Source organism: Equus caballus, chromosome 3 (genome assembly GCF_041296265.1).
Source record: "Equus caballus isolate H_3958 breed thoroughbred chromosome 3, TB-T2T, whole genome shotgun sequence".
Classification (NCBI taxonomy): domain Eukaryota; kingdom Metazoa; phylum Chordata; class Mammalia; order Perissodactyla; family Equidae; genus Equus; species Equus caballus.
This window is the reverse complement of record NC_091686.1, coordinates 18,390,683-18,418,586: the sequence shown is the minus strand read 5'-3', so window position 1 is coordinate 18,418,586 and position 27,904 is coordinate 18,390,683. Positions and strand designations below refer to the sequence as shown.

Genomic DNA, 27,904 nt, shown 5'->3' with positions numbered 1-27,904 from the left:
TAATGAACAGTTGATCAAAGGAATTCTCACAACGAAAACAAAAAAAACAGCAGAATCATTTGGCAACCATTTACTTAGCACTACTATGCTTGATTATAGGGACAAAGTCGATAGCACAGAAATGGTACTGGAATCACAGCTTAACATCCACATATAGGAAAAAATCAATAAGGCCAATTTACAGTCATCTAAGAGAACACAGAATATGTACTAGTATGATTTTGTAAAAAAAAAAAAAAAAAAAAGGAAAAGAATGCCAGAACAATTTAATTTTCTCCTAAGATAACCATTACAGTGGCCTACAAGGAAAAAATAATTAGGAGAAATTCAAATCTACCTAGATTATAATAATGAGCCATTGAGTCCATCCTATGTGACACTCTCACCACCGGGGCAAGAAATTGTGGTAGCAATTAAGCAGGTAAATTGTTTTGAAAACAGTGACCCATACTTATCAGCATTTAGAACTTCTCCTTTTCAACTTACTTATGAATAAACAATATATCTAATATATATTCATACTTCCAAATTTTGTACTATTTCTATTAGTTATACATAATGGTAGCTACTATGGCAGGTGAAATTCAAAACGACCATGAGAAGCTGGGAAAAAAATTCCCTTAAAAGCAGAGAGAAAACAATAAAATTGTCTAATTATGATTCCAACACAAATACAGAATACACGAAGACCACACTAGACAACAACTGGATTGTACATCATATTAAGGAGGTAGCACAAGCCCAAGGGGAGGATCAAAGGAGAAAAACACAATGGAGAACACAGACTTTGGAGTCCCATTTACTAGCTGCCTTGCCTTCATCAAGTTAATTATCTGAGTTTCAATTACCTTAACTGTTAATTGAGGATAATATCTACACTGAAAGATTGTTCTGAGGATTCTAAATAATCTATATCAACACCTAGCATTATGTCTGGAACAGATATCAAATAAACGTAAGATTTATTATACACATCATTTAATAGAACAGAAATCTGGGTCTCAATAATCTGCATATTACTATTGACTATAATTTTTAAGTCAATGATAGAGTTCCATCACTTAAAAAACTAACAGCATATTATCAGATAATAAAAGCACAATGTAAGAATTTAAAAAGTAGTCCCCTAGGGCCGGCCCCATGGCCAAGTGGTTATGTTCGAGCGCTCCCCTGCGGCGGCCCAGGGTTTCGCTGGTTTGGATCCTGGGCGTGGACATGGCGCCTCTCGTCAGGCCATGTTGAGGCGGCATCCCACATGCCACAACTAGAAGGACCTGCAACTAAGATATACAACTATGTACCAGGGAGGATTTGGGGGAGGTAAAGCAGGGGAAGAAAAAAGATTGGCGACAGTTGTTAGCTCAGGTGCCAATCTTGAAAAAAAGGGAAAAAAGTAGTCCCCTAATATATTACATCAGTAAGTCCTTTACCACAGTGACATGAATACTAATTCTTATACTTCCAATGAGTGTACAAGAACCATGGTTTCTAGAAAGAAATACCATGTAATATTGTCTGTCCATTTCTCCCAAACCCAGCATTCTTTTTTAGATCATTTCTTCTCTTTCTCTCTTACTACTCTGCACTTTTCCAGTGGGCTTCAGGATGCTAACAAGGATGACACGTTCCACCTGACTCCTCTCTGGTCTCAATCTCTTAAGAGGAATCTCCCTCCATCCCCATCCCTCAAACTTAAGGCTGGTTCCCTTGAGGACCCTGCTTCTCTGGCAGTCATTGTAGTGTACAGCTGCTCATTCACCAATTCTCAAATGCATACTCTGGGGCCAAAAGACAGAGTCAGCACTCTCTCAACTACTCTTACGCACCTCTCCCAGCTTTTGGAACAATTCTTGCCAGTCTTTGGAAGGCCCACACCATCCAGCTAAACCACCTTCCGTCTGTTATTACCATTATCTAATGTCCTCTAGGTCACTGGCATCTGGCATAGGCTTCCTCTACTCTTCAAGTCTACTTGATCCTAGGCATCTTCAACAATCATGTCCTTCACCCTCACCTCACTTCAGCATCCAATTCCCAGGAACATAACTTGGAACTTGAAATTGCCAGGGCCCACTTGATTCCTGTAATCTTAAAACTCAAATTCCTATCTCTGACCACTCCCCCAACTACTTATCACTCTCCTTCTCTTACTCCATTACAACCACTCCATTATACGCTATTCTAGATGTACAGTCTCTTAACCCCCCTTTTTCTCTCAATCTATCTTTTATCTCCTGGCTTTACTTCCTTCCTTATCTAGTCTATATCTCAAATTCTGTCACTTCAACTGCCTTCTTCCCGGCAGCTCATTTCCAACCACTCTTTGACCTTCTACCCACCAAATTTCAGCCCAGAATCAATGCATGATCTGTCTTCTCTGTTTTTACACATAAGTAGTCAAATAATGCTGGGAGGGTCGGCAGGGACAGGACAACCACCATCCAGACTGTGAGGAACAGAAATCTTCAAATTGTATACTGAGCTGAGCCCTGAATGCCATTCAGCAACATTTCTGCCTTTTCCAGCTCAGCTCCTACTCCTATTTCCCATATCCCAAACCTTCTCTAATCTCTTTGGTCATTTTCTCCATAGTGACACCCCATTTAGCAAGGGCTCTTGATCCTACTTGACAAAGACAGCAGGGAGCCACCATATCCTACACCACCTTCAAAAATACACATATGTATCTCTACAAATACCTACATTTATTTCCTGTTCTCTCAGAAAAAAGTGACCCATCACCGATATAATGCTAATCTCTCCATCTATGCTCTAAATTCCATTCCCTAGCTCCATCAGTTATCTTCTCTTTCACAGCTTCAACCTTCCCCTTCTTTCCACTGGCTACTTCCTTCAATCTGCCACTTCCTTTCAAAAGCTTCCCTGAGATCTGAGTTCTTTAGGGTCTTCTCTGTCCTCCTTCCTCTGAAACACTGGTTCTCAATAGAGGTAAATTTTGCTCCTCAGGAAACATCTGACAATGTCTGGAGGCGTTTTTGGTAGTCACAGTTGGAGGAGTACTACTGGCATATAGTGAGTAGGGATCAGGGATGCTGCTAAACATCCTACAATGCACAACTCAGTCCCCTAAAACAAAGAATTATCCAGTCCAAAATGTCAATGATACAAAAGTTGAGAGACCATGCTCTAAAAACTTAATTTTTAGAAAGAGTAGTGTACTGTCAATGTCTCTACTTCCTCACTTTTCAATGTTATCTGGCTTTAGGTCTCATCCATCCACCCAAACAGTTCTTCATACAGTCTGCACCTGGATCAATCTCCCTGAAGAAGTAGGCACTCTTCCTCCTTAAAATCCTCTACTTGAGGGGCCAGCTCAGTGGCATAGTGGTTAAGTGAGCATGCTGTGCTTCGGTGGCCAAGGGTTCACCGGTTTGGATCCCAGGCGTGGACCTACGCACCACTTATCAAGCCATGCCGTGGCAGGCATCCCACATATAAAATAGAGGAAGATGGGCCCAGATGTTAGCTCAAGGACAATCTTCCTTAGCAAAAAGAGGAGGATTGGTGGCAGACGTTAGCTCTGAGCTAATCTTCCTCAAAAAGAAAGAAAATCCTCTACTTCGAAGGCAATAATGAAGATGAAAGCAGAAAATAAATGAACAGAAAACAAGAGAAAAAAATCAGTGAAGCCAAAACATGACTCTTTGAGAAGAGCAAGAGAACTGGAAACTTATCTTCACACAAAAACCTCTATGTGACTCCTTACAGGAGATTTATTCACAACTGCCGAATATCAGCAGGAACCAAGATGTCTTTTAACAGATGAATGAATAAACTGTAGTACATCCACACAATGGAATATTTTATAGTGATAAAAAGGAACTAGCTATTAATTCATCCAATGAAATGCATGAGTCTTAAATGCATTTTGCAAAGTGAAAGAACCCAGACGAAGGAAAAAAGGGAAGGGAAAGAGAGGGAAGAGAAAGTGGGTGACTACAAGGGGGCCCATGGGAGAATTTTTAAGATGATGGAACTGTTCTGTACGGTATTGGGGTAAGGAATACATAATTCTATGCATTTGTCAAAACGCACAGAACTGTACATCACAAAGAATAAACTTTAAGGTATGCAAATTTTTAAAAATCAACTAGGAGTTTGGGGGATTCCAGGATGGAATGCACACCACGTAAAAAGAATGTACTGTACTACAAGCATATGATAGAACCACAAAAAAGTAGCTAGAATATATAAAGGACTCTTCTAACTCAACAACAAAGACATAACCCAATTTAGAAATAGGACTATTTTTTTTAAGATTTTTTTTTCCTTTTTCTCCCCAAATCCCCCCAGTCCATAGTTGTATATTTTAGTTGTGGGTCCTTCTAGTTGTGGCATGTGGGACACCACCTCAGCATGGCTTGATGAGCGGTGCCATGTCCACGCCCAGGATTCGAACCGGTGAAACCCTGGGCCACCAAAGTGGAGCAGGGGAACTTAACCATTCGGCCATTGGGCCAGCCCCCAAAATAGGACTATTTTTAAGACTTGAATGCATCTTTCTCCAAGGAAGGTATACAAATAGCCAATAAATACATGAAATGATGCACAGTATCATTAATCATTAGGGAAATACAAATCAAAATCACAGTGAGAGACCAAAAACAAAAAAATAAGTATTAGCAAGGATGTGGAGAAACTGGAACTCTCACACACTGCTAATGGAAATGTAAAATGACACACCTAGTGTGGAAAAGAGTTTAGAGGTTCCTCAAAAAGTTAAACATAGAATTAACATATGATCCACAAATTCTACTCTTAGGTATACACCCAAAAGAAATAAAAACATATGTCCAAACACAAACTTTGCACATGAATGCTTACAGCAGCACTCACAACAGCATCAAAAAACATTAAGTATATAAGCATAAATCTGGCAAAAGATGTGTAAGAACCATACACTGAAAACTACAAAACACTGCTGAGAGAAATTAAATAATAGTGATGTATAATAAAATAATTAATAATAAAATAATAAAATTGATGGAAAAAGATATTTTATTCATGGGTTGGAAGATTCAATACAAAACCAGTCTATAGATTTGACACAATCCTAATCAAAATTCCAGTAGGCTTTTTGAAGAAATTGACAAGCTGATTCTAAAATTTCTATGGAAAGGCAAAGGATTTAGAATAGCCAAAACAGGGGCCAGGCCAGTGGCACAGTGGTTAAGTTCACGTGCTGTTCTTCAGCAGTCCGTGGTTCACAGGTTCGGATCCTGGGAGCAGACCCACATACCACTCATCTAAGCCATGCTGTGGCAATGTCCCACATACAAAATAAAGGAAGACTGGCACAGACGTTAGCTCAGCAAGAACCTTCCTCGAGCAAAAAGAGGAAAATTGGCAACAGATGTTAGTTCAGGGCCAATCTTCCTCACCAAAAAAGGAACAAAAAAGAATAGCCAAAACAATCTGAAAAAGAACAAAGTTGGACAAGCAACACTACCTGATTTCAAAAGTTACTATAAAGGTGTAGTAATCATGATAGTGTAGTATCAGTAAAGGATAGACACATAGCTCAACACAGAATCCAAAAATAAACTCACACATATATGGTCAACTGATTTCTGACAAAGATGGCAAAAGGCAATGCAGTGGAGAAAGAAAAGCCTTTTCGACAAATGGGGCTGAAAGAATTGGATATCCTATGTAAAAATAATGAACTTGGGTCCATATGTCACATACACAAAAAATGAACTCAAAATAGATTACAAACCTAAATGTAAAACCAAAAACTATTAAACCTCCAAGAGAAAATTCAGGAGAAAATCTTTGGGAACTTAGGCAGAGATTTCTTAGATATAACAGCAAAAGCACAATCCATAAAAGAACAAATTGATAAATCAAACTTCATCAAAACTAAAAACTTCTGCAAAAGACATTGCAATGAAAAGACAAGCCATAGATTAGGAGAAACTCTTTGCAAAGCATATATCTGATAAAGGACTTGTGTCTAAAAAAAGTAAAGAACTCTCAAAACCCAACTATAAAAAAAAAATCCAATTTTAAAAGAAGAAAAGACTTGAATGGACACTTGACCAAAAATGATATGCAGATGATTAAAAGAAATGCTTAATAGTATTAGTTATTAGGGAAATATAAATCAAAACCATAATGAGATACCACTACACACCCATCAGAATGACCAAAATAAGAAATAGTGATAATACCAAATGCTGCCTAAGATGCAGAGAAACTGGGTAACCTCTGCACTGCTCGGGGGAATGTAAAAGTTTGGCAGTTTCTTATAAAACTAAACTCACATATTGGAGGTTGGGAGGCAACCTCACTTTTGGGCACTTATACCAGAGAAGTGAAAACTTATATTCACATAAAAACCTGTATACAAATGTTCACAGCAACTTTATTCATAATAGTCAATAATTTGAAATAATCAAATGTCCTTCCATGGGTAAAAGGTTAAACAAATTATAATACATCCATATCATGCAATACTACTTAGTAATTAAAAGGAACAAACTTAATGTATGCAACAACTTGGAAGGATCAACAGGGAATTACACTAAGTGATAAAAGCCAACTTCAAAAGGTTAAATACCATATGACTCAATTTATACAACATTTTCCTGAAATAACAGTATGGAGATGGAGAACAGACTAGTGGTTGCCAGGAATTAGAGATGGGGACACGGAGGAGGAAGGGAAGTAGATGTGGCTATAAAGAGGGTAGTGAGATGGAACTTTGTGGTAACGAAATAGTTCTGTCTCTTGATTGTGGTAGTGGTTACAGGAATCTACACATAATGATAAAACTGCGCAAACTATACACATACACAAATGACCACATGTAAAACTGGTAACATCTGAGTGAGTTTGGTGGATTGTACCAATGTTATTTTCCTGGTCTTGGTAATATACTATAGTTATGCAAGATGTTATCATTGGAGGGAACTGAATGAAAGACACTCAGAGCCTCCTTCTATATTTTTTTTGTAACTTTCTGTGAATCTATAATTATTTCAAAATAAAAAACTTTTTTTCTTTTTTGCTGAGGATGATTGGCCCTGAGCTAACATCTGTTGCCAATCTTCCTCTTTTTCCTTGAGGCAGATTCACCCCGAGCTAACACCTGTGCCAATCTTCCTCTATTTTGCATGTGGGACACCACCACAGCATGGCTTGATGAGTGGTGTGTAGGTTCGAGACAAGAATCCAAACCTGTGAACCACCAGCTGCCAAAGCAGAATGAACTAACTTAACCAGTACGCCATCGAAAAAACTTTTTTAAATAGGCAAAAGACTTGAATAGATACTTCACAAAAAAGGATACACTGATGGCAAAAAAACACATAAAAAGATGCTCAACAGCATTAGTCATTAGGGAAATATACAATAAAACTACATGGAGATACTACTACACACCTATTATAATGGCTAAAATTAAAAAGACTGACCATACCGGGACCAGCCCAGTGGCCGAGTGGTTAAGTTCGTGTGCTCCACTTCGGTGGCCCAGGGTTTCGCCAGTTCAAATCCTGGGCATGGACATGGCACCACTCATCAGCCCATGCTGAGGCGGCCTCCCATATGCCACAAGTAGAGGGACTCAAAACTAAAAAATATATACAACTATGTACCAGAGGGCTTTGGGGAGAAACAGGAAAAAAAATAAAATCTTTTAAAAAAAAGAAAAAGACTGACCCTACCAAATGTTGGTGAAGATGTGAAAATACACATTTCCACTACTAATAGGAATGAAAAATGATAGATCCACCATGGAAAACAGTTTGGCAGTTTCTCAAAAAGTTAAATATATCCCTACTATATGATCCAACCATTCCATGCCTAGGTATTTATCCAAGGATAAAGGAAATATGTGTCTATACAAAGACTTACACATGAATGTTCACAGCAGCTTTATTTGTAATAGCCAAAACTCGGAAACAATTCAAAAGTCTCTCAAGAGGTGAAGGGACAAACGAATTATGGGATATGCATACAATGGAAACTACTCTCTAATAAAAATGAATGACCTACTGATATGTTCATTAACATGGACAAATCTCAAAGTAATAATGCCGCACAAAAAGGAGTATATACTTCATGATTCTATTTATATGTTTTCTATAGTGACTTCAGTGGTTGTCTGGGAAAGGGGGAAAGATGAGTGGGAGGGAATGATTACAAAGGGACACAAGGAAACTTTTGGAGATAATGGATATGTTCACTCTCTTGAATATGGTGAAAGTTTCATAGATATACATATGTCAAAACATATCAAACTTCACACTTTAAATAAGTACAGTTTATTACTGAAAGGGATCAGAATATGCCACCCCAAAACATGCCAATTTGACATAAGGATTATTTGAGCTGAAGGCAACTGAAAAACAGAAAACAAGAAGAACTCTCTGTCCTCTCTCCCTTTCTGCCTAAAAGTAGGGCATAAATTTCCCTTTGTAAAGTGACATAAATTTCCATTTGTAAAGATGGTCCCCTCTCCAGTACCAGGAATAGGAGAACTACTCTTATCCACATAACAAATCTTACTAAACAACTCTTATTTATGAAACATTTCCTAGTCACCTTCCCACAATTTACACCGCAGGCCGCAAGAGCCCAAACTCCCTTTTATGTTGTCTAGTCATTTCTCCACACTTTATCACTCTTAGGTAAAATGGTATATAAACCTCCCAAACATTTCACAGTGCCTGGCAAATTTTACTAAACAGAATCATCCTCTCCCCTCCCCACCTCCAAATCTGCTTCTCCTCCTACCACAATTGACCCAAACTAGAAAAAAACAAATAATCCTAGCCTCCTTCTTCTCCTTACTCAAGTGATACCAGGTCCTATTGATTTCTCTCCCCTAAACCTATCTCAGCTTTATTTTTACTTTGCCATCTCTTCTCCTCTGCCCTTATCACTTCTCAGATACAACATCTGCCCTGGCCTCCATTCCTTCCTTACTCAATACATTATCCACAGTGTAGCAGTGATCTAAGCCACAAATCTGACATTCCTGTCCAGCTTGCAGTCTTCCAATGGCTCCTTGCTGTCTTCAATCTAAAATCCAAACTCCTCAATTCAGCATAATAGACTGTCCTCTAGTCACATCTGGACACTACAGCCTGATCTTAAACCTTTCCAAATTAAAGGACCATGGTCTTTAACTTGTGTCTTTGGGTGTGGTCATCAATGGGCCTGAAATGTATTTCCTACCTTATCTATCTAGGGAATCATCCTACTGGATTCAGCCCAATTGCAACCTCTTCTCCGACTTCTCAAAGTCAAGCTCTTCACCATTTATGCTCTCAGAAGGCCTTCTATGTACCTGTATTATATAAATATTGCTGTATTTATTTACACATCTACTCCAATAAACTGAATCATATTCACACATAATAATAGACAATACATTTTATTAAAAGACTGAATGGTTAGTATATTCACTCAGCTAATGGTCTTGAGGTCCCTTCCGTTGAGTTACTCTAAGATCTCATACAATGTTTCTGTCTGGTATCTACTTTCTCTTCCCAGTGCATATCCTTCTATTTCATCCTTAAACAAACGATAGCATTAAAGACAGAGTGAAATGAAACACTTCTTTAAAAAGCATTTTTAAAATACTTTACTATCCCTACTTCGAAAAATGAGGATTGGCTTAACTAGATGACTCTGTGTTTATGCTTCCATGCCTGCATGACCATCTGATTCCACCTGAACTACACAAGGAACAGCAATTTGTTGCCCCACATATCCCACCCACCAGACACTAAGTCCACTATTCATAGAAACCCAATAGCCATACCTCATTCTCTGTCTTTCTCTGCACTTACATATAAGCTCTCACATCCACCCCAAGAACTTTAACAAAGGAGGAGAAAAGAATTCCTCAATTGCTAGCATACTGCAGATAGTAAATGTAGAGGATTCTTTTGGTTGATTTTCCCAGCCTCTACCCCCAGCATCCATTTTCTCCTCCGTTCCTAACAAATTTCATTCCATGTAACCACTCCTCTCCCATGTGACCATGTGTTTCAGGAGAAGCCAACCACATCCTCAGGCCAAGGGATGGGCCTGGTTGGCTAAGAATAATTCCATCTGTCTTTACCAGTGACTAATTTAGGAAAGGGAATATAATCCAATTTTGGTCAATGAAATGAGAGGTTAAGTTTGCTGTAAGCTTCTGGAAAAGTCCTTCCTCATTCTTAAAAGGAAAAGAGCCATGTGAAGGCAGTGTTTGTGTCTCTTTCCCTCCCCTGCCAAACAACAACCCCAAATATAACTACCTTGCACATGTTTCAACTAGAAAACTTAAAGTATTACTATTTCTCAAATAGCGATCAGAAGATAAAACGTTAACACAAGTTTCAAAACAGTAATCAGTCAACATTTACTAGGTAACATAACAACAGAGCCTTCTTGCCTTTGCTCTGAAAAGTTGTGGTAAAGCTCAGAGACAACTGGGTGTGTGTAAAAAGAAACAGGTAGTAAACAAAGAGAAGTCCAAAAGGCAGTACTGATCTTGGGAGACAAGAATAAGCAGCAGATGGCAAATTGATCAAAATATTAAGGAAAAAAATGTGTGTCAGTGGCTAAGGAAGGTAGAGCAATTTTACTTGGGTTCTAAATTCAACCAAAGAAGTAAATAGTACTCACATATCTTTTGGAACATAGAAAAGCAAAATGGTAACTTAGGGGAAAAAAAAAACTGGCCTAACTAGTAATTTAGCATTTTTTAAATTCTGAACTTTTCCCTCATTTAGGTTTAGGGCAATTTTGATGACAAATCTAAAAATGCTTTAAATTTTAAATATGAAGTGCAAAACAGCCTGCAAAGATCACAAATTAGACCCTAATCAGGACAAAATGGGAGGGAGTTACCAAAGAGAAAGGCCAAATCCTCGTTACCTGAAACCTAAAATAATATGATCTCTTGACCTCCAGATCCACAAGGAAGCAAAGAGGCCCAAAAGAGCTAAATTTGGGCCTAGTAACAGTTAGCTGTGGCGGTACCCTCAAGTGATCTGGCGGCATCAATGCTACCATTTAAAAATTTCTAGGGGGCCAGCCCCATGGCCAAGTGGTTAAGTTTGCCTACTCCGCTGCGGTGGCCAAGGGTTTCGCCGGTTCGAATCCTGGGCACAGACACGGCACCGCTCATCAGGCCATGTTGAGGCGGCATCCCACATGCCACAACTAGAAGGACCCACAACTAAAATATACAACTATGTACTGGGGGGCTTTGGGGAGAAGAAGAAGAAGAAGAAAAAAAAAAGATTGCAAGATGTTAGCGCAGGTGCCGATCTTTAAAAAAACAAAAGGAAATTAAGCAACTTATTAGACAAGGACAAAGGACTAGGAGTCAGAGGTCTTGGATCTCTGTTTTGCAACTAACTAGTTAAAAGACCCTGGGCAAGTCAACTTGAACCTCAATTTCCTCTCTTGTAAAATGAAAGGACTGAATTAGCCTGAAATTATTCTGTGCTTTTTAGCAATGTCACACGATCAGCAATAGACATGAATCTAGAACTCAGACCTAGCTCAGGAGTACCTCAAAATAATGTTTCTAAATAGCCTCACAAAAGGGAGAAAGACTATGAAACAACATGCGGATGGCAGAGGCAGTTAAGACAAAGGGGTGGAGGGAAAGGTTTCATGTTGGGACTAAAAAGAAATGAATAAAATTAAAGGTGATGAACTTGATATTAACGTACAGAGTAAGGGATATAAAATAGGTGGAGCACAATGAGGAAGATCAGAGAAGAGGCAGGATATAAACGCAAGGGAGCAGGAATCAAAGATAACCTTAGCTGTGACTTTCAAAACTGAATTTGGGGGGATAAAATACGAAGAGAAAATTACACAAATCCAAACAGGAGGTGACCAACACTTTGACCACAGAGTACAGAGACAGGGGGAGATATAACTCATTTTCAGGAAGTGGAAAAATTTAGTAACCAACTAACCCAATAAAAAGACAGCAATAAGCTAATTTAATTTAAAAAATAATTTTTAAAAAACGTATTAAGGAACTACAGACATGGGAAATATGGCTTGAATAACAAGAACATCTCAATGTCATAACAGTTTTAATATAATCAGAACTATGAAACCATCTCCTAGAGCTGTTTCTCAAACTGAAGGTAGTGATCAATTAATGAGTCGTGACCAACAATTTTTTAATATAATGAAAAAGAAAATGTCAGGATAATGTCAGGGTGGAGTAAAGGTAAATGGCTGTTTTATCTGAAATTTCTATCTCAGTTGTCCATGTATAAACAAGTAGTGTGTGCTAGGTTGAAATATAAAACATATTTCTTACTCTGCATCATGGTCAAAAAGGTTTCAAAACTTTTTATTATGGAAGTTTTCAAAAATAAAGTAGAGAGTAGAGTATAATGAGTCCCCATATAGCTACCATGTAGCTTCAACAATTTCTGAATGTCATTTTTTTCCTGAATGTCATTTTTATTGAACAACCTTTACTGAAAGGAAGTGAAAACTATAAGAACTCTTATGTTGCAATAAAAAATTTAAAAAGCAACATTTAAATAAAACTTTCTATACTTTCCCCAAAGACTTCCTTATATAAAGGACGAGTTAAAATTTATATTCCTTTAGTATTCAATATGATCTCACAAATGGCAAAATGTAAGATATAAATTTCAGATCTTGTTTGCCAAATCAAATGCCTACTATTTTTGTGAGTTAATCTCTATCAATTATAGTTAATTAATTTAATTATAATTAATTATATATATTATATAATTAATTATATATAATTATATATATTATATAAATATTTAATTATAATTAAATATAATTAATTTAATAGTAAGATTAAAAATCTAGTCTTAAAATTAAGACCAAGTTCTCTAGTTTCATATGATCATAAATTTAAAAATTCAAGTGAATTGACAATACTTAATAAATAAGAGACTGATGGATACAAGCAACAAGATCAAACATTAAAATTTTTAAAAATAATTTCTAAGCCCTTAACTAAACAATAAATGAATTTTTCTGACCCCATACAGTTACTGAGAAAATATTTTGAAAATTTAAAAATACCTACCCAAAAGCATATCATAAGATCACTTTACTTCCTATTTATGTCCACCACTAATTCATCTCACCACCCCATTGCTAATACTACAAAATCAAAGGAAGAAATATATTTTGTAAATCAGACACATAACAATTTTTATTTGTTAAATCGTTTTCTTGAAAAATTACATGCAACAGCAAATACTATCAACTTCACGATGTTATTTTTTAAAGCGAACATTTTTCCTATCCTAATCTAGCACCTTAAAGAGCTTGAAGAGTTTTTGAATGTCATTTTTAAAACTTCTTATGGAAATTTTAAAATATACACAAAAGTAGAGAGACTACTATAATGAACTCCCATATACCGATCATTTAGCTTCAACAATTTTTGAATGTCATTTCTTTCCTGAATGCCACTTTTACGTAAGTTTTTATTTTAAATCAATATTGAAAAATATTTACATTTAAGTACAACTCACAAACTGTCCACTAAAGTTTTCTAGCCAATGATTATGCTGATGGAAAAAAATGCCTTTAGAAATATTTTTACATGTGATGCAAATCAACATTATTGGAAAAAAGTTACAATTTCAAAGCTCACATAATCCTACCTATTTTCTAATTAAAATAAACAGCAAAGCTTGTGAAAATTTAACACAAAATTAAGAAATAAAAAAATTTATTTTAAGACACTGAAAACAAATTGTAAAATATTAAAACTCTCACCTGCTTCTGTAACATAAGAGTTATCGACACTGTACATTTTGTAAGAAAATGAAGCCCTTCAAGTTACTTCTCCAGTGTACCAAGTATTTTCAAGCTTTCATAGACATGTAGTTCCCTTACACACAAGAATATCAATATGTTAACTAGAAGTGTACCAATGATTAAATTTCACCTATCAATTCAGACAATTCATAGATCACACCACTTAAACCTTACAGGTCCAATTGCTCCTCTCTTCTAAAGTTTACCAAATTCAGGCAAACAGGTGAGAGTCATGAAATATAATTATATAAACATTACCAGAAATGCTGAAATATAGGCAGATCCATGCTATACCTGAGTTAAAATTATGGCTGTCAAAAAAGTTTGCTCCTGCTTATGATTCTCCTAAGCCTCCCTGAACAAACTCACTCCTCTTAAATTCCACTGTTACCTGAACCTCATATGGCATGCCTGGGCAAATTTGATGACTTGGATTTTGTTTTAGAAGCCAGGCTTACTGCCAAGTCTGCTGTGTCTACTCCCCTGTCCCACCAGGACAGCTTTAGACAACACCTCCCTTATTTATGTTACTGCTGTGCGCAGTCAAACTACCGCTTACTATCAAATGAAGCTCAACCTACTCAGGTTTCCATCCTCTCAAGAGTAATGTGATTGACTTCACTGCATTATGGCTTCCTCAACCTCACATCTTATTTAAAATAAAACACCACCATACTGAATCATCAACTACTCAATACTAAGAAGGAAAGCAAAGGACAAGTTACACTTCACAATCAGTAACACAACTTGTTATTTTCTTTTAAAAGATTTCCATTTTAAAATCAGTATTCATATTATTACTTTCTCTGAAGAAAAATTAATTCCACATTTTCTTACCAAAAATGTTCTTACAATCACACTTCATTGAAAAAACAAATACAGAGCAAAACTCCAAAGCAGAACTTGGGATACGCCTTCAATAAAAATACGTATAATTTTAGGCAAAGTTTACTGGTTGCCACAGAAAGGTAAGTCATAATAAGAAGTTGATTCTACAAATTACTCTAAATTAATACCTTAAAGGCTTAAGATACAGGCCTTACTAGACCTCTACAATTTCTTGACCATGTACATAATACTCAAGTTTTAATTTTTATATCCTCTAATAAAACTACTACAGTATTACCTCTGCTAATAGTTTAGAATATATGCCAAAATATCTCTTCTGTATTGGCAAATGGGAAAATCTAAGAAAGCGCAGGCACAGCAATGCTCTTAGAATGATAAAGTTTTAACAAAACAATATGACATTGAAATTTTTTCCTCCATTGTTCCCCACACTCACTAAAACTTTTATTCACCAATCCCCATCACAAAATTCTGCTAATACCCCCAGAAGCATCCTCTACCCCATCAGGAAAAATGTCAAAGAAACAATATATTATTCTTCCAAGTGAAATGGTGAAATGTTTATCACTGACCAATCAGCTAATACATATTTTCACCACATTCAAGTCTAAAGAAAAACCTGACCGATGGTAGGAAACCATACAAGCAACTTCCCTTTTTTCGTACTGATTTAAATATCCAATTATACTTAGTATGGTTAGCAAAACAACCATCTTTCACACTATACTGAGGCAGTAACAACTTAATTCAAGAAAGTAGAAAAACATAATTAAAAGTGAATGAACTTCAGTACTTATATTTAGTAAGATATGAGAAAAAAGGTAAGATTGCAAAGAATAATAGAATTAAGAGGATAAAACAAAAATGTCTAAGACAAATATTCCAAGACATTTAAGTAAGGCTTAAATGACTGGATCTCTCATCTGCCCCTACTCTCTCTCAACGTTTTAGTTTAACATAGGGAAAAGAGTCTAGAAAAGAGGAGGAAGTAAAAAATAACCTATCACAAGTTTGTGTGTGTGTGCATGTGTGGGTTTAAAGAAATGTTAACTACCACCAATCAATGAGCACCACTGGACCAAGGACTGTGCTAAGAGCTTTAAACACATTATCTCATTTAACACAAGCTATAACAAAACTGTTGAGTAAAAATTATCAATAAAAATTGAAAAGTGAGAAAACGAAATTATCTAAAGACAGTAAACTATAAAGAATACATGAATCAGATCTCCAAACACTAAACAAAGCAAAAACACCACAGATTAAAAAGGACAATGATCTAGGAAAGGTTCCTCAACTTTACATATGAAAAAGTTGTGTATTAAAGTGATATCTGACAAATTACACATATCTTATCATAAATTAAATTTCTTACAAAAATACACATTGTATCTAAGATACTTCTCCCCTTTAAAAAAGCAGCCATAGATAAGATACAGGATAGCATACACTTCCCAGTGATTCTCATTCAGGGCTAGAAGGTCAATTATTTAGTAATGAACAAACCCTAAGAATTAAACTTTAAATTTGAAAAGCAAAGATTATGATAACATCAAACTAAACTACAGCTATACACTCAATACACGAAAACAGAGCACCACAAGCTGCCCTTTATAACGGTAAATAATGTTAATAAAATACATTACACATTTAACCAATTTCAAATTCTCCCAAATTTACTATTGAAATATATCTTCATTTTGAAGCTAGGCATTAAGTAAAAGAAAGTTTAAACAGAATAGTTTGATTAATTTTTAAATGAAAAAATCAAGCTAGCACTGTCCTCATTTTTTTTAAAAAAAAAAGCTAAAGACTCTAGGATCTTAAATTTTCTTTAATGGAAAATTGCTCACATCTCTGTAAGCAATAACCTTAAAAAGTCAATCACAAACCGATCTGATGTTATCAAGTGTTAAATCATCAAATCATCTAATCTGCACTTTATTAAGCTTGCTTAGGACATTCACTAAATTCAGCCCCTTGGCTTGTCCTCAGTCTCCATCCACTAACCCCCTCCTCCAAATATTTTTCAAAAAATCTTCTGTATGGAAATTTAGATGAGATACAAGTACACTCAAAACTTTAGAGAGATGGAAAACCTGAAGCCCAAAATTATCAAGATCTGCTGTCTTATGGAACTGACCAATAAAAGCTAAAGAACTGAAACAAGTCTCATCAACTTCCTCTACCACAAAAAAAAGTGAGCACTGACTCAAAACTTAAGCAGTATGTATTCATTAATCCAACAAATATTAGATGCCTACCATGTTAAAGGCACTGTGCTAGGCACTGATAATACCACTATGAACAAGATATAGACATTATCTGCCCTCATGGAACTTCCATTCCAGTGAGGAAGAGAATCCAAAAACAAGTAAACACACTGATACTGATCTGAATTCTACCAAGCAATTTGTTCTCATGACCGACTTCACTGTATATTATCATTCTAAAAGCATATTAGTTAATCCACTTAGCTCCTTCAAACTACACACTCAAAATTATGCTTATTAAAATGAAAACTAATTTTGTGAACAAAGAATTTTGAAAACTTAGCTTTGAATGTAAAACCTATCTTTCTCAATAGAATTTAAATGTTAGCTCCTAGGTGTTCATAGCAGCACTATCCACAATAGCCAAAAGGTAGAAAAAGCCCATTCATTCACTGGATGAATGGATAAACAAATTGGGGCATATATACAATAGAATATTATTCAGCCATAGAAAGGAACGAAGTAGTACTACTTCACTCTACATTCTACAACGTGAAGGTTGACACAGAAGGTCACATATGTATGATTCCATTTCTATGAAATATCCAGAATAGGTAAATCCAGAGACATCTCAGATTAGCGACTGGGCCACCAGGGACTGGGAAGGGGACAGGGAGAACCAGGAGCAACTGCTTATTGGGTTCAGGGTTTCCTTTTGGGGTGATAAAAATGTCCTGGAACTAGATAGAAGTGGTGCTGGCACAACATTGTGAATGCACTAAATGCCACTGAATCATTCACTTTAACATGGTTTATGTCATGTGTATCTCACCTTAATTTAAAAAAAAAAAACGAAATACCCACTAGAATATTTTAAGGTGGACTTTTTGTCACAAATAAACCTGCTCAAGTTTAACTTTGGGAATTTCAATTATAAATCAAGTTTTAAATCTTAACTCCTTCTAGACCCATTTTAATATCAAAATGGCTTTTTGGGTTTCTACGTCAAAAATCATTTCTTAAAAAGCTGTTTTCACAGCTTTTGAATGTTATTCATTATTTTGCATGTATATACACTTCCTACTCATATGATAATACTCCCTTATTATTCATTTTTGGTTAACATATTTATTGATCATATATTTGGTATATAATGTGCTCTAATCAAGTTTGTGCCCAATAAAAGTTTGCTGACATCATCAACTGTTTATCTTCTTTATAATGAAAACACTCATTCAAACGGTTTGTCTTTATTTTGTTAAATCTCAATAATCTAAGTACAATTCAATGCCATTCTCTCCACAAATGCCACTTTTCCCCATTTCTACCCCTATTATAACATGCACCACCATTCAGTCTACCTACTACTACAGTTATTTGGGTTATATGTCCCTCGACCCATTTCCCAAGCGCTGTGAGGGGCCTCAGTCATTGCATCCATCCTAACATTACCAAGTACCTAACAGTACCTCAAAACAATAGGGGCTTAAATGATGTTAGTAGAATTGAAAGAAACGCAGCCAACAAATACCTATTATAAATTATTTACTACGTTGAAAAAGACATCTAACATATAAAGACTAAAAGGATTGATAAGACAAATACTGCCCAGAGAATGCTTATGCCTTACGTTCAGATACGTTTTTCAATGCAATTCTACAGAAGTCTGTTGAACATCAACATGAACATGAAGTAATTCATCTAATATCCAGAAAGAATAAATAGGGATTAGTCTTATCCATCTCCCTTTTGAAGTTCGCCTGCATATGTAATAGGGAAACTCAACTTAATGAACCACAGTATTCCAAACCAGGTCACAGGAGAGCTCTAAGTCCCCAGCCATCCTGTTTCTATTTCCTGATTGGTCTGACCTCCAAGCATTATGGTGCCCAGCCTTCCAAATTCACGATCTCCTTTAAAACATCTTCCGAGGTGAGCTTTTTCTTAAAATAAAAACTGATTTCCAGAACTTCCTAGGAATATTATGAACAAGGTACCCCACTTTTTTTTAATCTTCCGAAACACTTTGCTCAAGAAAAGAAACCCAGTTTTCAGAAAAGTCCCGTTATAGCTACACTTCGAATTAAATGTGGGCCATAAACTTGCCCAAGTGGAAGTTAACACGGTAGCATTACTCTCCTGGCAAAGGAGATTTAAACAGACATGTGAAACGAATTTTAGAGCTCCTACACTTCAAGAATGAGCATCTTCCAAATAAAGATTTTTAAAAACCACCTAGAATAGATGAAAAACGAAGTGCGCTTACGCTTCACGGGGATAACAACATTCTCTCCGCACCACGCTGGCAAAGCAGCGACAATCAGACGCCACCTGGGCAGCGGCCCCGACCCTCGGCCTCCAAACCCCCAGCGTCCACTGGCCACAGGCGTCCCGCAGTCGAGTTCCCCACTAGTTCGCTCCCAGGCAAGCCCGCGGCCACTTTCACGTCGCTGCGACCCACACGCCTCCTCAGCGATTTAAATCCGCTCTACACTCACCACACGCAAACACACACGGTGTTACGACTCGGACAACCAAGGGACCAGTGAGGGGGCGAGCTCGTACGAGCTAGGAGAGGAGCGGACGCTCCTCGGTCCCGCCCGGCCCGGCACCCACCTGCAGGCCGCGAGCCCGGGGGCGGCGGCGCCGGCACCCCGTCCTCGCCAAAGACGAGTTTGAAGTCGAGCTCGTCGTGGGCGCCACAGTTTGCAGTAGTCATCGGCGTGGCCCAGGGTGCTGCGGCTCCTCCTCAGGCGGCGGCGGCGGCGGCGGCGGCGGCGGCGGCGGCGGCGGCGGCGGCGGCGGCGGCGGCGGCTCCTCAGCGCCGCTTCATGCCGGGCCGCGCCGGCCAGGAGGTCGCGGCTCCGCGGCAAACTTTCCGGGCGGGGACCGCGACGCTGAGCGTTCCGTTCCGAACTCGAGAGGTGGCCGCGCGCCGAAATGCAGCAGGAGTCACCGCCACAGCCAGTCGCTGGTGCCTAAGCCGCCACCGTCGCCTTAGCCGATATTCCCCGCCCCCGAACAGCCGCCGGCGCCGGCGCGCTCCCGCGCCGTGCTGCGCGCCCGACCCCGCCCCCTACCGCGCGCCCATCGGACTGTGCAGCCCAAAGGCCACTGGCGCCTCGGGCGGCCGGCCTACCGCGTGACTCCCTCTCCCGGAGGAGGAAGTCACGTGAACGTAGAGAGCTGGATAGCCCCGCTACCTCTTGGGAGTTGTAGTTCGGTCTCTATCCCTCCCTCACCTCCTTCTAAGCCAGGCCCGGGATGTGGGGCCGATAGCCCTCTCTAATTGGATTGGGGAGCCCACCACCCGCCAATTGGAGAAAATCCCTTTCCTTATTGGGCGGACCTCACGTCGAGGAAGGGGCTACAGAGCTCTGGGGTTATGGGTTCGGTAACGGGCGACTGAAGTGTTACTCTCGATGGCTGGCTACGGAGAAGGTGTCAGGGCCCCGGAGGGTTACGTGGACGCCACTCACATCCTAATCCCCCTACCCCAAACCTAATGGCGGAGTCTCGAGGGGGCGGGCACCGGATCGAGCCTCCAGCTAGGTTGGGGCGGAGTCGGAGACCTGGGTTGCGTGACATGTCCCGAGTCTGAGCTCCGGGTCGCTGCAGACCCACCCCTGTGGGGCGGGGCCCGCGCTTGGCTGGCTGCGCCTTTGTCTGCCCCCAGGAGACGGCCTGGCAGCTGCTCCCTCGAGGAGTACCGGCACATTCGAAGCCTCGGCAAAGCGCGACAGGCAGGGTCTGTCCCCTGCTGGAAGTCGGGCAGACTGAATCAGAAAGCCCGTTGTGAACTCGCGCCACTCACGGCCTCTGTGACCTCTGCATCCAAATGCACATCCATGAAAGTGGGAGGGATTATGCTACCTAAACAGTGGCTGTTAGTGGGGAGGAAGTGACACTGTGTCTGAAGAACCGTTTTTCGCTCTCGGCCACTCCCCAGCGGGCCTGTCGTTCCCCGAGAGGACCCAAGATGCCTCCTCCTGGGGTCTGGGGTGAAGGCCATGCCCGGGGACGCTGAGCCTGGCTTGTTTACTTAGGGCTCCTCCAAGGCGAGGAGTGGACCAGGAGCTGGGAGAGGCAGCGGTGAGGGACTTCCCTAGCTCCAGGCCCCGCAGGGCATAGCATCCCTAGAAGCCCGTTGCTGGAGAAACCCAGGGCGCTATGTCTCAGAGGCTGGGGTGCAGGTGCAAGGGCCCAGGCACATCCCACAACCGCCCACAAAAAGCTCCTGGGAGAAGAGGGCAAGGTGGAGTGGGTTGCAGAGTCAACATATGGACTGATAACCTGAGCTACTAGGGAGCGCTATGGAGAGCCCAACTAGACCTTGGGTCAGGAGGACAGGAAATGTCCAGAGTAAGTGAGATGTTCATCTTGGATCGGTTCATCCCCTAAGTCAGAAAACTTTTCCTGCCTTGTGCTCTGTCCCCATACCTGTGCTGGACCTTGGGTCGCAGAGATAAATTAGCCTCCCTTCAGCAGTGGGGAAGAGGAAGCCAACAAATCTATAATCACTGTACAGAGAGACTAGGGCTGTGCCAGGAGCTCAGAGAAGGTTCATAATCCCCTGGCTGCAGGACCTCCAAGGGTTAAATAGGAATTAGAAAGATGGGCAAAAGATAAGGAAGATGGTTCCTGGCAGAGAACAAACTTCCAAAGACTTGGAGACCAGAAAGTACATGCAGCGAGCAGAAGACAAAGGTAAGGCAGGATGAATGGGCAGAGTGCTGCAGGCCACTGCAAGGTATCTGGACTTCATCCTGAGGGCAGTAGGGAGCCATGGAAGGGTTTAAAGCAGGGGACTTCCATGTTCAGAATTCTGGATGAATCACTGGATTGGATTGGGGGAGGGTGAGGTTAGAGACAGGAGAAGATAACTGTCATCAAGGAGTGAGAGCAAATGGCATCAGATGCGTGGAATATCCACCCAATAAGCTATCCTACCATCAAAGGATCTCCAGCCTTGAGTGCCTTAGTGTGGAACTCATAGCTCAAACACCACACTAACTTTGCAGTTTTATGGCCTAGGTAGATGGCTAGCCCTCCAATTAGTACCACATGTAACATGACCCTGGTATAGTGAAAGGCCCCAGAAGCTTGGCCAGCTCACCTCCCACTCTCCATAAAACTTAATGCAGGATGTGTCCCCCTGTCCCTACATACACATACTTCCAAGGTTATCATCTGGATCGATAAAATGGACCTTTATCTAGCCCCTGTGCTCTCCAGGCATAACTTGATCTGAACCAGGAGCTCAGCCAGCCAGCCAGCCAGGCCAGGGAGAAGGCAGGGAGAACCTGGGCCTGTCAGCCCCACCACTGGGAAGGGACCATAGAAGCTGCAGATGGGTTGAAAAATTCAACCATTCATCAAATGCTCAGTGATGCATCTGTGTTCTCAGCCACTGTGCACCTGGAGAACACTTAGAAGGGGCCATACCTTGGGGAAGGTTTCTGGTCTGGAGAAAACAAAACCCTAACCTGGAGTGATGAGGGCTGGGACAGGGGTAGGCACCAACTGCAGGAAGAGTGTCACCACCTTTGTAAGAAAGGCAGCAATGGCTGGAGCTCTGCAGGCTGTGACAGGGGTCTGTCCCCTACTTGCACACCAATACAAAAACTTTCTCCACTCCTTTTTCTCAGCTAGGGCCAGGACCTCCTCCATGAACTCTTCCTCAGGCCAGCTCCAAAGCTCTCTTAGATGGCAGGAGGCCATCTGACCTGCCTCCAGCCTTCTGAGAGCCCTGTGAAACCAGGAGGCCCAGGGGACCAGTGTAGTAGTCAGAACCCCAGACTGGGCCAGGTTGGTGGACAAGGACTGTGTGAGTCCCTGTACACCCCTGCTCCCTCCTGCAAGAATGCCAGCTAAGCCTGAGATTTAGGGAAAGCCATCTTTTTCAACAGCTGCCACAAGCCTGGCCCTGAGACGCCACTGTTGACCACTCTCCAGTGGCCTCTGAGCCATAGGATGGTATAACTTAGCCCCGTCCAGCCCTCCTTGTTCCACAGTAGTGGAAATAGGAGCCTTGGAGGAAAGAGTTTAGAACAGCTCTTTCTCTCCATGCCACACACTGCGCCCCTAACAAGCTCTTATTTGATTCTTCTTCTGTGCCTGTTCCCCACCCCCATGCCAAGGCTGGCCATAGGGGACACAAGGACTGCCCTTGAGCAGCTCCCATTCTGAGCAGAGGCAATAAGACCAGCCAAGTATAATCAAAGAAAGTTAGTTGCTGAAGTCAGCAAAGGGTGCTGAGAAGACAGGGTCAGCACTTTGTCCTCAAATGCTAGGCTGAGGAGTTTGGACTTGATCCAGAGGCAGTGGAGAGCCATGGAAGAGTCCTGAGCAGGAGTGACACCTGGAAGGAACTAAATAAGCAGGACTGTAGGGGTAAGAGATTCCCCATTCATCTTTGCACACAGTCTGGTCTTCTTGCTGTGGCCTTCAGAAGACCTGCCACCTTCTGAACCAGCCTTACTCACCCCTTCCTCTCGTGCTCATAACAAAGCATTTGTCCCAAAAAATGTGATGAGCTAAGAGAAAGTCCTCAATTAAAGTGACTGGAATGGATGGATAAGTGTTGTGGCCACTAGCGTAAGTGGCCTTAGTTTAAGGTGGGCATGGTGAGAACAGCAGGTGGAGCTTTCAGACCTGACTGAGCCCTTCCAGTCAGTCCCAGGTCTTAGGCAGGCAGGTGACTCTGAGACCAGGGTAGGCATCACTGAGGTAGGCTAAAGTGGGACCATTTGAGGAACCAACATATTCAACCAGGACCTCTGCCAGATATCCCCAGTGATGGAACACACACTAGCCCCTCTCCCCCTGTTCACCTGTGAATGGCCCTCTTCCCACTGCTTTTCCTGGGCCCTATCTTAGCAGCTGACCTCTACTCCTGCCTTTCCTTCCCCATAGTCCAGAAACGAACCTGACCCTGCCACAGAAGTGGCTTCTCCAGGGAAACCACACTGGTGGGACAAGAGGCCTGAGGACAGAGCCCAACCCCACTGGGGAAGTGGATCTTAAGATTCGGTACCTGGCCTACACAGAGTCCTCCCACAAGGTCTGACTGGCTCAGGATGCCTGGGGGTCCACTGGGGCCTCTCTGTCTGCCCTGTTCCAGTAGGGGTGTAAGGAAAGGCAAAAGGCGGCATTTTCTCTGAGACAGTTTTTGTAAAAAAAAAAAAAAAAAGTTAGAAATAAATTGTGCCTGAAGTTTGATGGCTGAGACTGAACCAAGCCTCAGTCTCTCTCCTGAGTGGGGCCCATTTTCTGGGAGCACTGGTCTGGGAAGTGAGTTAGACCAGCCTCAGCATGGAGTGACCCCATTAGCCACACAGTACCCTACCACGGGCCTAGCCTATTTATTCTCCAGGCAGCCTCAAGCAGGCAGAGAACAGCTGATCCCACTCTCAGAGCAGGGCCCTTGGGCCAGAGAAGACTAGAAGTGACTTGCCCAAGGTCAGAGAGCGATGGGTTCTGGGAGGCCACTGATAGTGCTGTATCCTTATCTGCATACAGTAAGAAGAGCAAGTGTAGGTGCAGAGAGGGGCCACTCTGGGACTGAGACAGAGGCTTCACCTGCCCAACCCTCGACTCAGGCCAGCAGAGCCAGGAGTTAGTGGTTGGCACAGGAGCCTGACCCTGGGGAGATGAGAGGAACATGGCCTTGGCCCAGAGGGGAATTCCTCCTCCCTGTAGAGCTTGGAAAAGGGGAGAAGCAACATGTTTACAGCCAAGGAAGCAGGGGCGGTGCTGGGCAGGGACCTTTGGTCAAAATGCCCCTCCCAGTAAGCGGGGGAGGCCCCACAAGATGTGGTAGCCGTTTGTTTGCTTCTCACTGCCAGGAGGAAATTAAAGAGAATCTGCCACTTCCTTCCGGCCCAAACGGGAGGAGGTGGGGGGGGGGAGGTGGTGGGGGGACGCCGGCAGTAGTGGTGTGGGAGAGCAATCACAAGGGCCCCAAGTTGCTGCCATCAGCAGTTTCCAATGTCCTCTGCCCAGAGCAGGCATATTATAGATCTGAGCTCCAGCCAGCTGGGGGTCAGACCCAGTACCCTCTACTCACCTGAGCTGGTCCCTTACTGGGACACCAGATACCCTAATTGTTCCCCCAGATTCCATATTCCCTCTCATCAGGAAAGCCAAATGATGGCCAGTGCTTCAGGTTTACCATCAGTAGAATGGGGTTCTTGGGCCTTCCTGGCTCAGCCCAAGTCCAGTGAGCATTAAGGTGATACCCGGTCCACCACCTCCACCCAGACCCGTAACAATGGGTAGGAGATATGCTTTAGGAAGCTCCAGCTCTACATAGAGGGTGGGAGTAGAATAATTACGCCAGGACATCAGTCCGTATGTGAAGATACCCAAGGCTGAAGCAGCCAGCCATGGGTAAGGGTGGAGGGTGTCTTTATTGCACTGTACCCAATGTCAGGTTGGGGAGGTGCCGCCTGAAAAGCTCATGTTTTCAAAGAAAATACTGAGGTCGCTGGGAACTTGACCTTGCTACTCAGACCCACCAAGCGAGATGGGCATTCTTTGTACCCCTTGGCCCAGTCTCCAGGCTGATGGCCCAGGCCAAGACTTCTTAACTGCTGCCAGGCAGAGGCAGCAAACTGTTCAATGGCATCTGGTTCATGCTCTGTACCCATAGTCATCTGAGGGCCAGGCTCGTGAAGGGGGTGACCAGAGTAGGGACAGTGGTCACCAGCCTTCCAGAGGGCTGTCTTTACCACTTCCCAAGGCTACAAATGGCTTCTTGCACAGCTCCCCAGGCATTGCTGACTCCTGAACTCTGGGGCCCTCGGGGTCTTGGTCAGGGGCCTCCCGCTTGCGCTTGTGCAAGGAGGGGCTCTCCTCACCCAGTCGACCCTCAGGAAGGCCCTGGCTCCGCAGACAGACGATGGCCGCAGCCTGCTCCGCCAGTTTCTTGGACTTGTCCCTGGGCAGATGAGGCATGGGGCAATAAGGCAGATAGACAGGACTAGAGGCTGGGAGGCCTGACTCTACACACCCTTGGCAGAGATTCTGACAAAACTGAGGAAGGGGTCATCGCCCAGGGATGCTACTGCCCAGGTATACCATCCCTCCAACTTCCCAGGCCAATGCTAGGATCAGGACCCCCCCCACCCCAAGCCTCATGTCCACGGATGAGGACACTCACCACAAAGTAGACTGGTACTTTTGCTCAGCAACAGTGACAACAGAACAGAAAAGGCGATCCAGGGGGCGTTGAACCTGGTGCAGAGAGCGCAAAGGAAATACGGATGACTGCACAAGGGCAAGAGGAATGAGGCCTACCTGCCAGGGTCATACCGAAGGCAGATAAAAGGAAGTACTTCCCAACTAACTCAAATGAAGGCTACTTGTAACATATGCTCCTTTTCCAGCAGAAGCGCCTGGTTGCATCTTCCAGGAAAGAAAGGCAGATACACAGAGAATGACATCCCAATGTGTCAGGAGTTTTGTCATGGACATAAGCAAAGGGCCATCAGAGCCCTTAGCTGCGCGTGACTATGGAGCCTCCTCCTACTGACATCTGGATGGGTCAGGTCGCCTTAAATGAGGAGTTCACCAGATGGCAAAGGGTTGAGAGGAGACAGGGACTGGGGTAAAGAAAGTACACCTGGCAGAGTGACCAGGTGACGTGGCTGGACAGAAAGCTGAGTGGATGAGACATGAAGCAGAAAGGCATGCAGGGGGTCAGACTGAGGCACTAGGGCTTGATCCCAAAGGCACTGAGGAGCTAATTAGGACTTGAGCAAGGGAGGTAGAGGTCAGATTCATTTTGGAAATGTCAGTCTGACGGAGGGGGACACAAGGCCCAGAAGGTACAAGCGTGGAGGTCAGAAGGCCAGTCCAGAAAAGACACAGCAACCTAAACAAGGCATAGCCATGGGGATCAAAGGAGGTCAAGCAAGACTATCTCAAAGTTTCCACCGAGGGGCCCCATGTCTGGGGCCCAATTCTGTGCCCCATTGGCTGAGGCCTGGTCCAAAAACATGTTTTCTAACTTTTAGGTTTGAACATCCTTCCTAAGCCAATTGGCCCTTTCCAGAGAAGTCTTCCCTGCCTAAGCAATGATGCTGGCAGGGACTGGCCCAAGAAGCTCCTTACTTAGGTCTCTAGTTTAGTTTTATGAAAGTGGCCAGATTTAGACAATAGGTCCATTATCAAAGAGAAGGGTCTATCAGCAACTGGCCTGGCCACTAGCAACTGCTGCATGCCCACAGAGGGCAAAGCCAGGCTCCAGCCAAGCAGTCTGGAGTTCAGGGTACAAACTGTGGGTGTGCTGGGGGTGACAGCACCAGCTATGGGAGTGCTCTAGGGCAGGCCACAGCCAGGAACTCACCGTTTCATATACAGGCTGTGCCAACTTCTCCCTCCGGCACCACTCCAGCAGGCACATCTTGGGAGTGACCTGGGGTGAGTATGCTCTTCTGGGGAAAGAAAGGGTAGGAGTCAGGGCCCACCCACCAGCATAGGTAGGAGCTGTAGGAACTCAGACATCAGGCTGTTGCCTTAAGACTCCTGTATCTATTCCCCTGAGCTCCCATTTCTGTCCTACCAGTAGCTTTGGGCCTGAGTTCTACGTAAAGGGAAAATGGGCTTCAGCAAGCTTGGGGAATTAGGGCACAATGTGAACTCCAGCACTCCGAGCTCCAGCCTGGGCCTGGAAAATAGCCTTCAACAGCCAAGAAGGAAGGTCCAGTTTTCCTCTCAAGACAAGATCAGAAGGGAGTGAGTCAGGGTCGGGAACATAGGTAGCCATACAATGGTCTCAGGGATCTAGCTGAGTGCCCACTCTGATTATGTCTGCCAAGTGTTAGGATGATTTGCTGCTGCCTTGGACACAGTGGACTCTGGTTTCAGAGTCAGCCTGTGACAGGGTTACAAGGTGGGAGGCACCATGTTCCAACTTCCCACCAGAAGCTCTCAACAGCTGTGCCCATACTGCTCCTAAGCCCTTGCCAGACAAGACTGGCTCCTGGTCTGGGCCTGGGGCCCTGAGAAAGGCTCAGATTCCAGATGGC

General features: G+C 42.4%; 2 protein-coding genes across 7 annotated transcripts in view; both read right to left on the bottom strand.

Moving 5' to 3' along the window:
* NFATC3 (nuclear factor of activated T cells 3) overlaps window positions 1–20,041 on the bottom strand; it is a 128,006-nt gene extending 107,965 nt beyond the window's left edge. Inside the window, exon 1 of one of the 2 annotated variants that reach the window (XM_023637170.2) lies at window positions 19,488–20,041. In XM_023637170.2, the coding sequence (XP_023492938.1) occupies window positions 19,488–19,590 (103 nt within the window). In that variant the 5' untranslated portion in view covers window positions 19,591–20,041. The remainder of the gene's footprint in view (window positions 1–19,487) is intronic. The other variant, XM_023637171.2, reaches the window with a different exon arrangement.
* Window positions 20,042–25,220: 5,179 nt separating this feature from the next.
* DUS2 (dihydrouridine synthase 2) overlaps window positions 25,221–27,904 on the bottom strand; it is a 35,436-nt gene continuing 32,752 nt past the window's right edge. For all 5 annotated transcript variants that reach the window (XR_011437360.1, XM_014738427.3, XM_014738428.3 and 2 more), the window contains 3 exons: window positions 27,223–27,310; window positions 26,035–26,108; window positions 25,221–25,812 (listed from right to left, as the gene is read on the bottom strand). Coding sequence is in view for 4 of the 5 variants with exons in the window: in XM_014738427.3 (XP_014593913.3) it covers window positions 25,575–25,812; window positions 26,035–26,108; window positions 27,223–27,310 (400 nt within the window). In the remaining variant the exon portion in view is untranslated. The remainder of the gene's footprint in view (window positions 25,813–26,034; window positions 26,109–27,222; window positions 27,311–27,904) is intronic.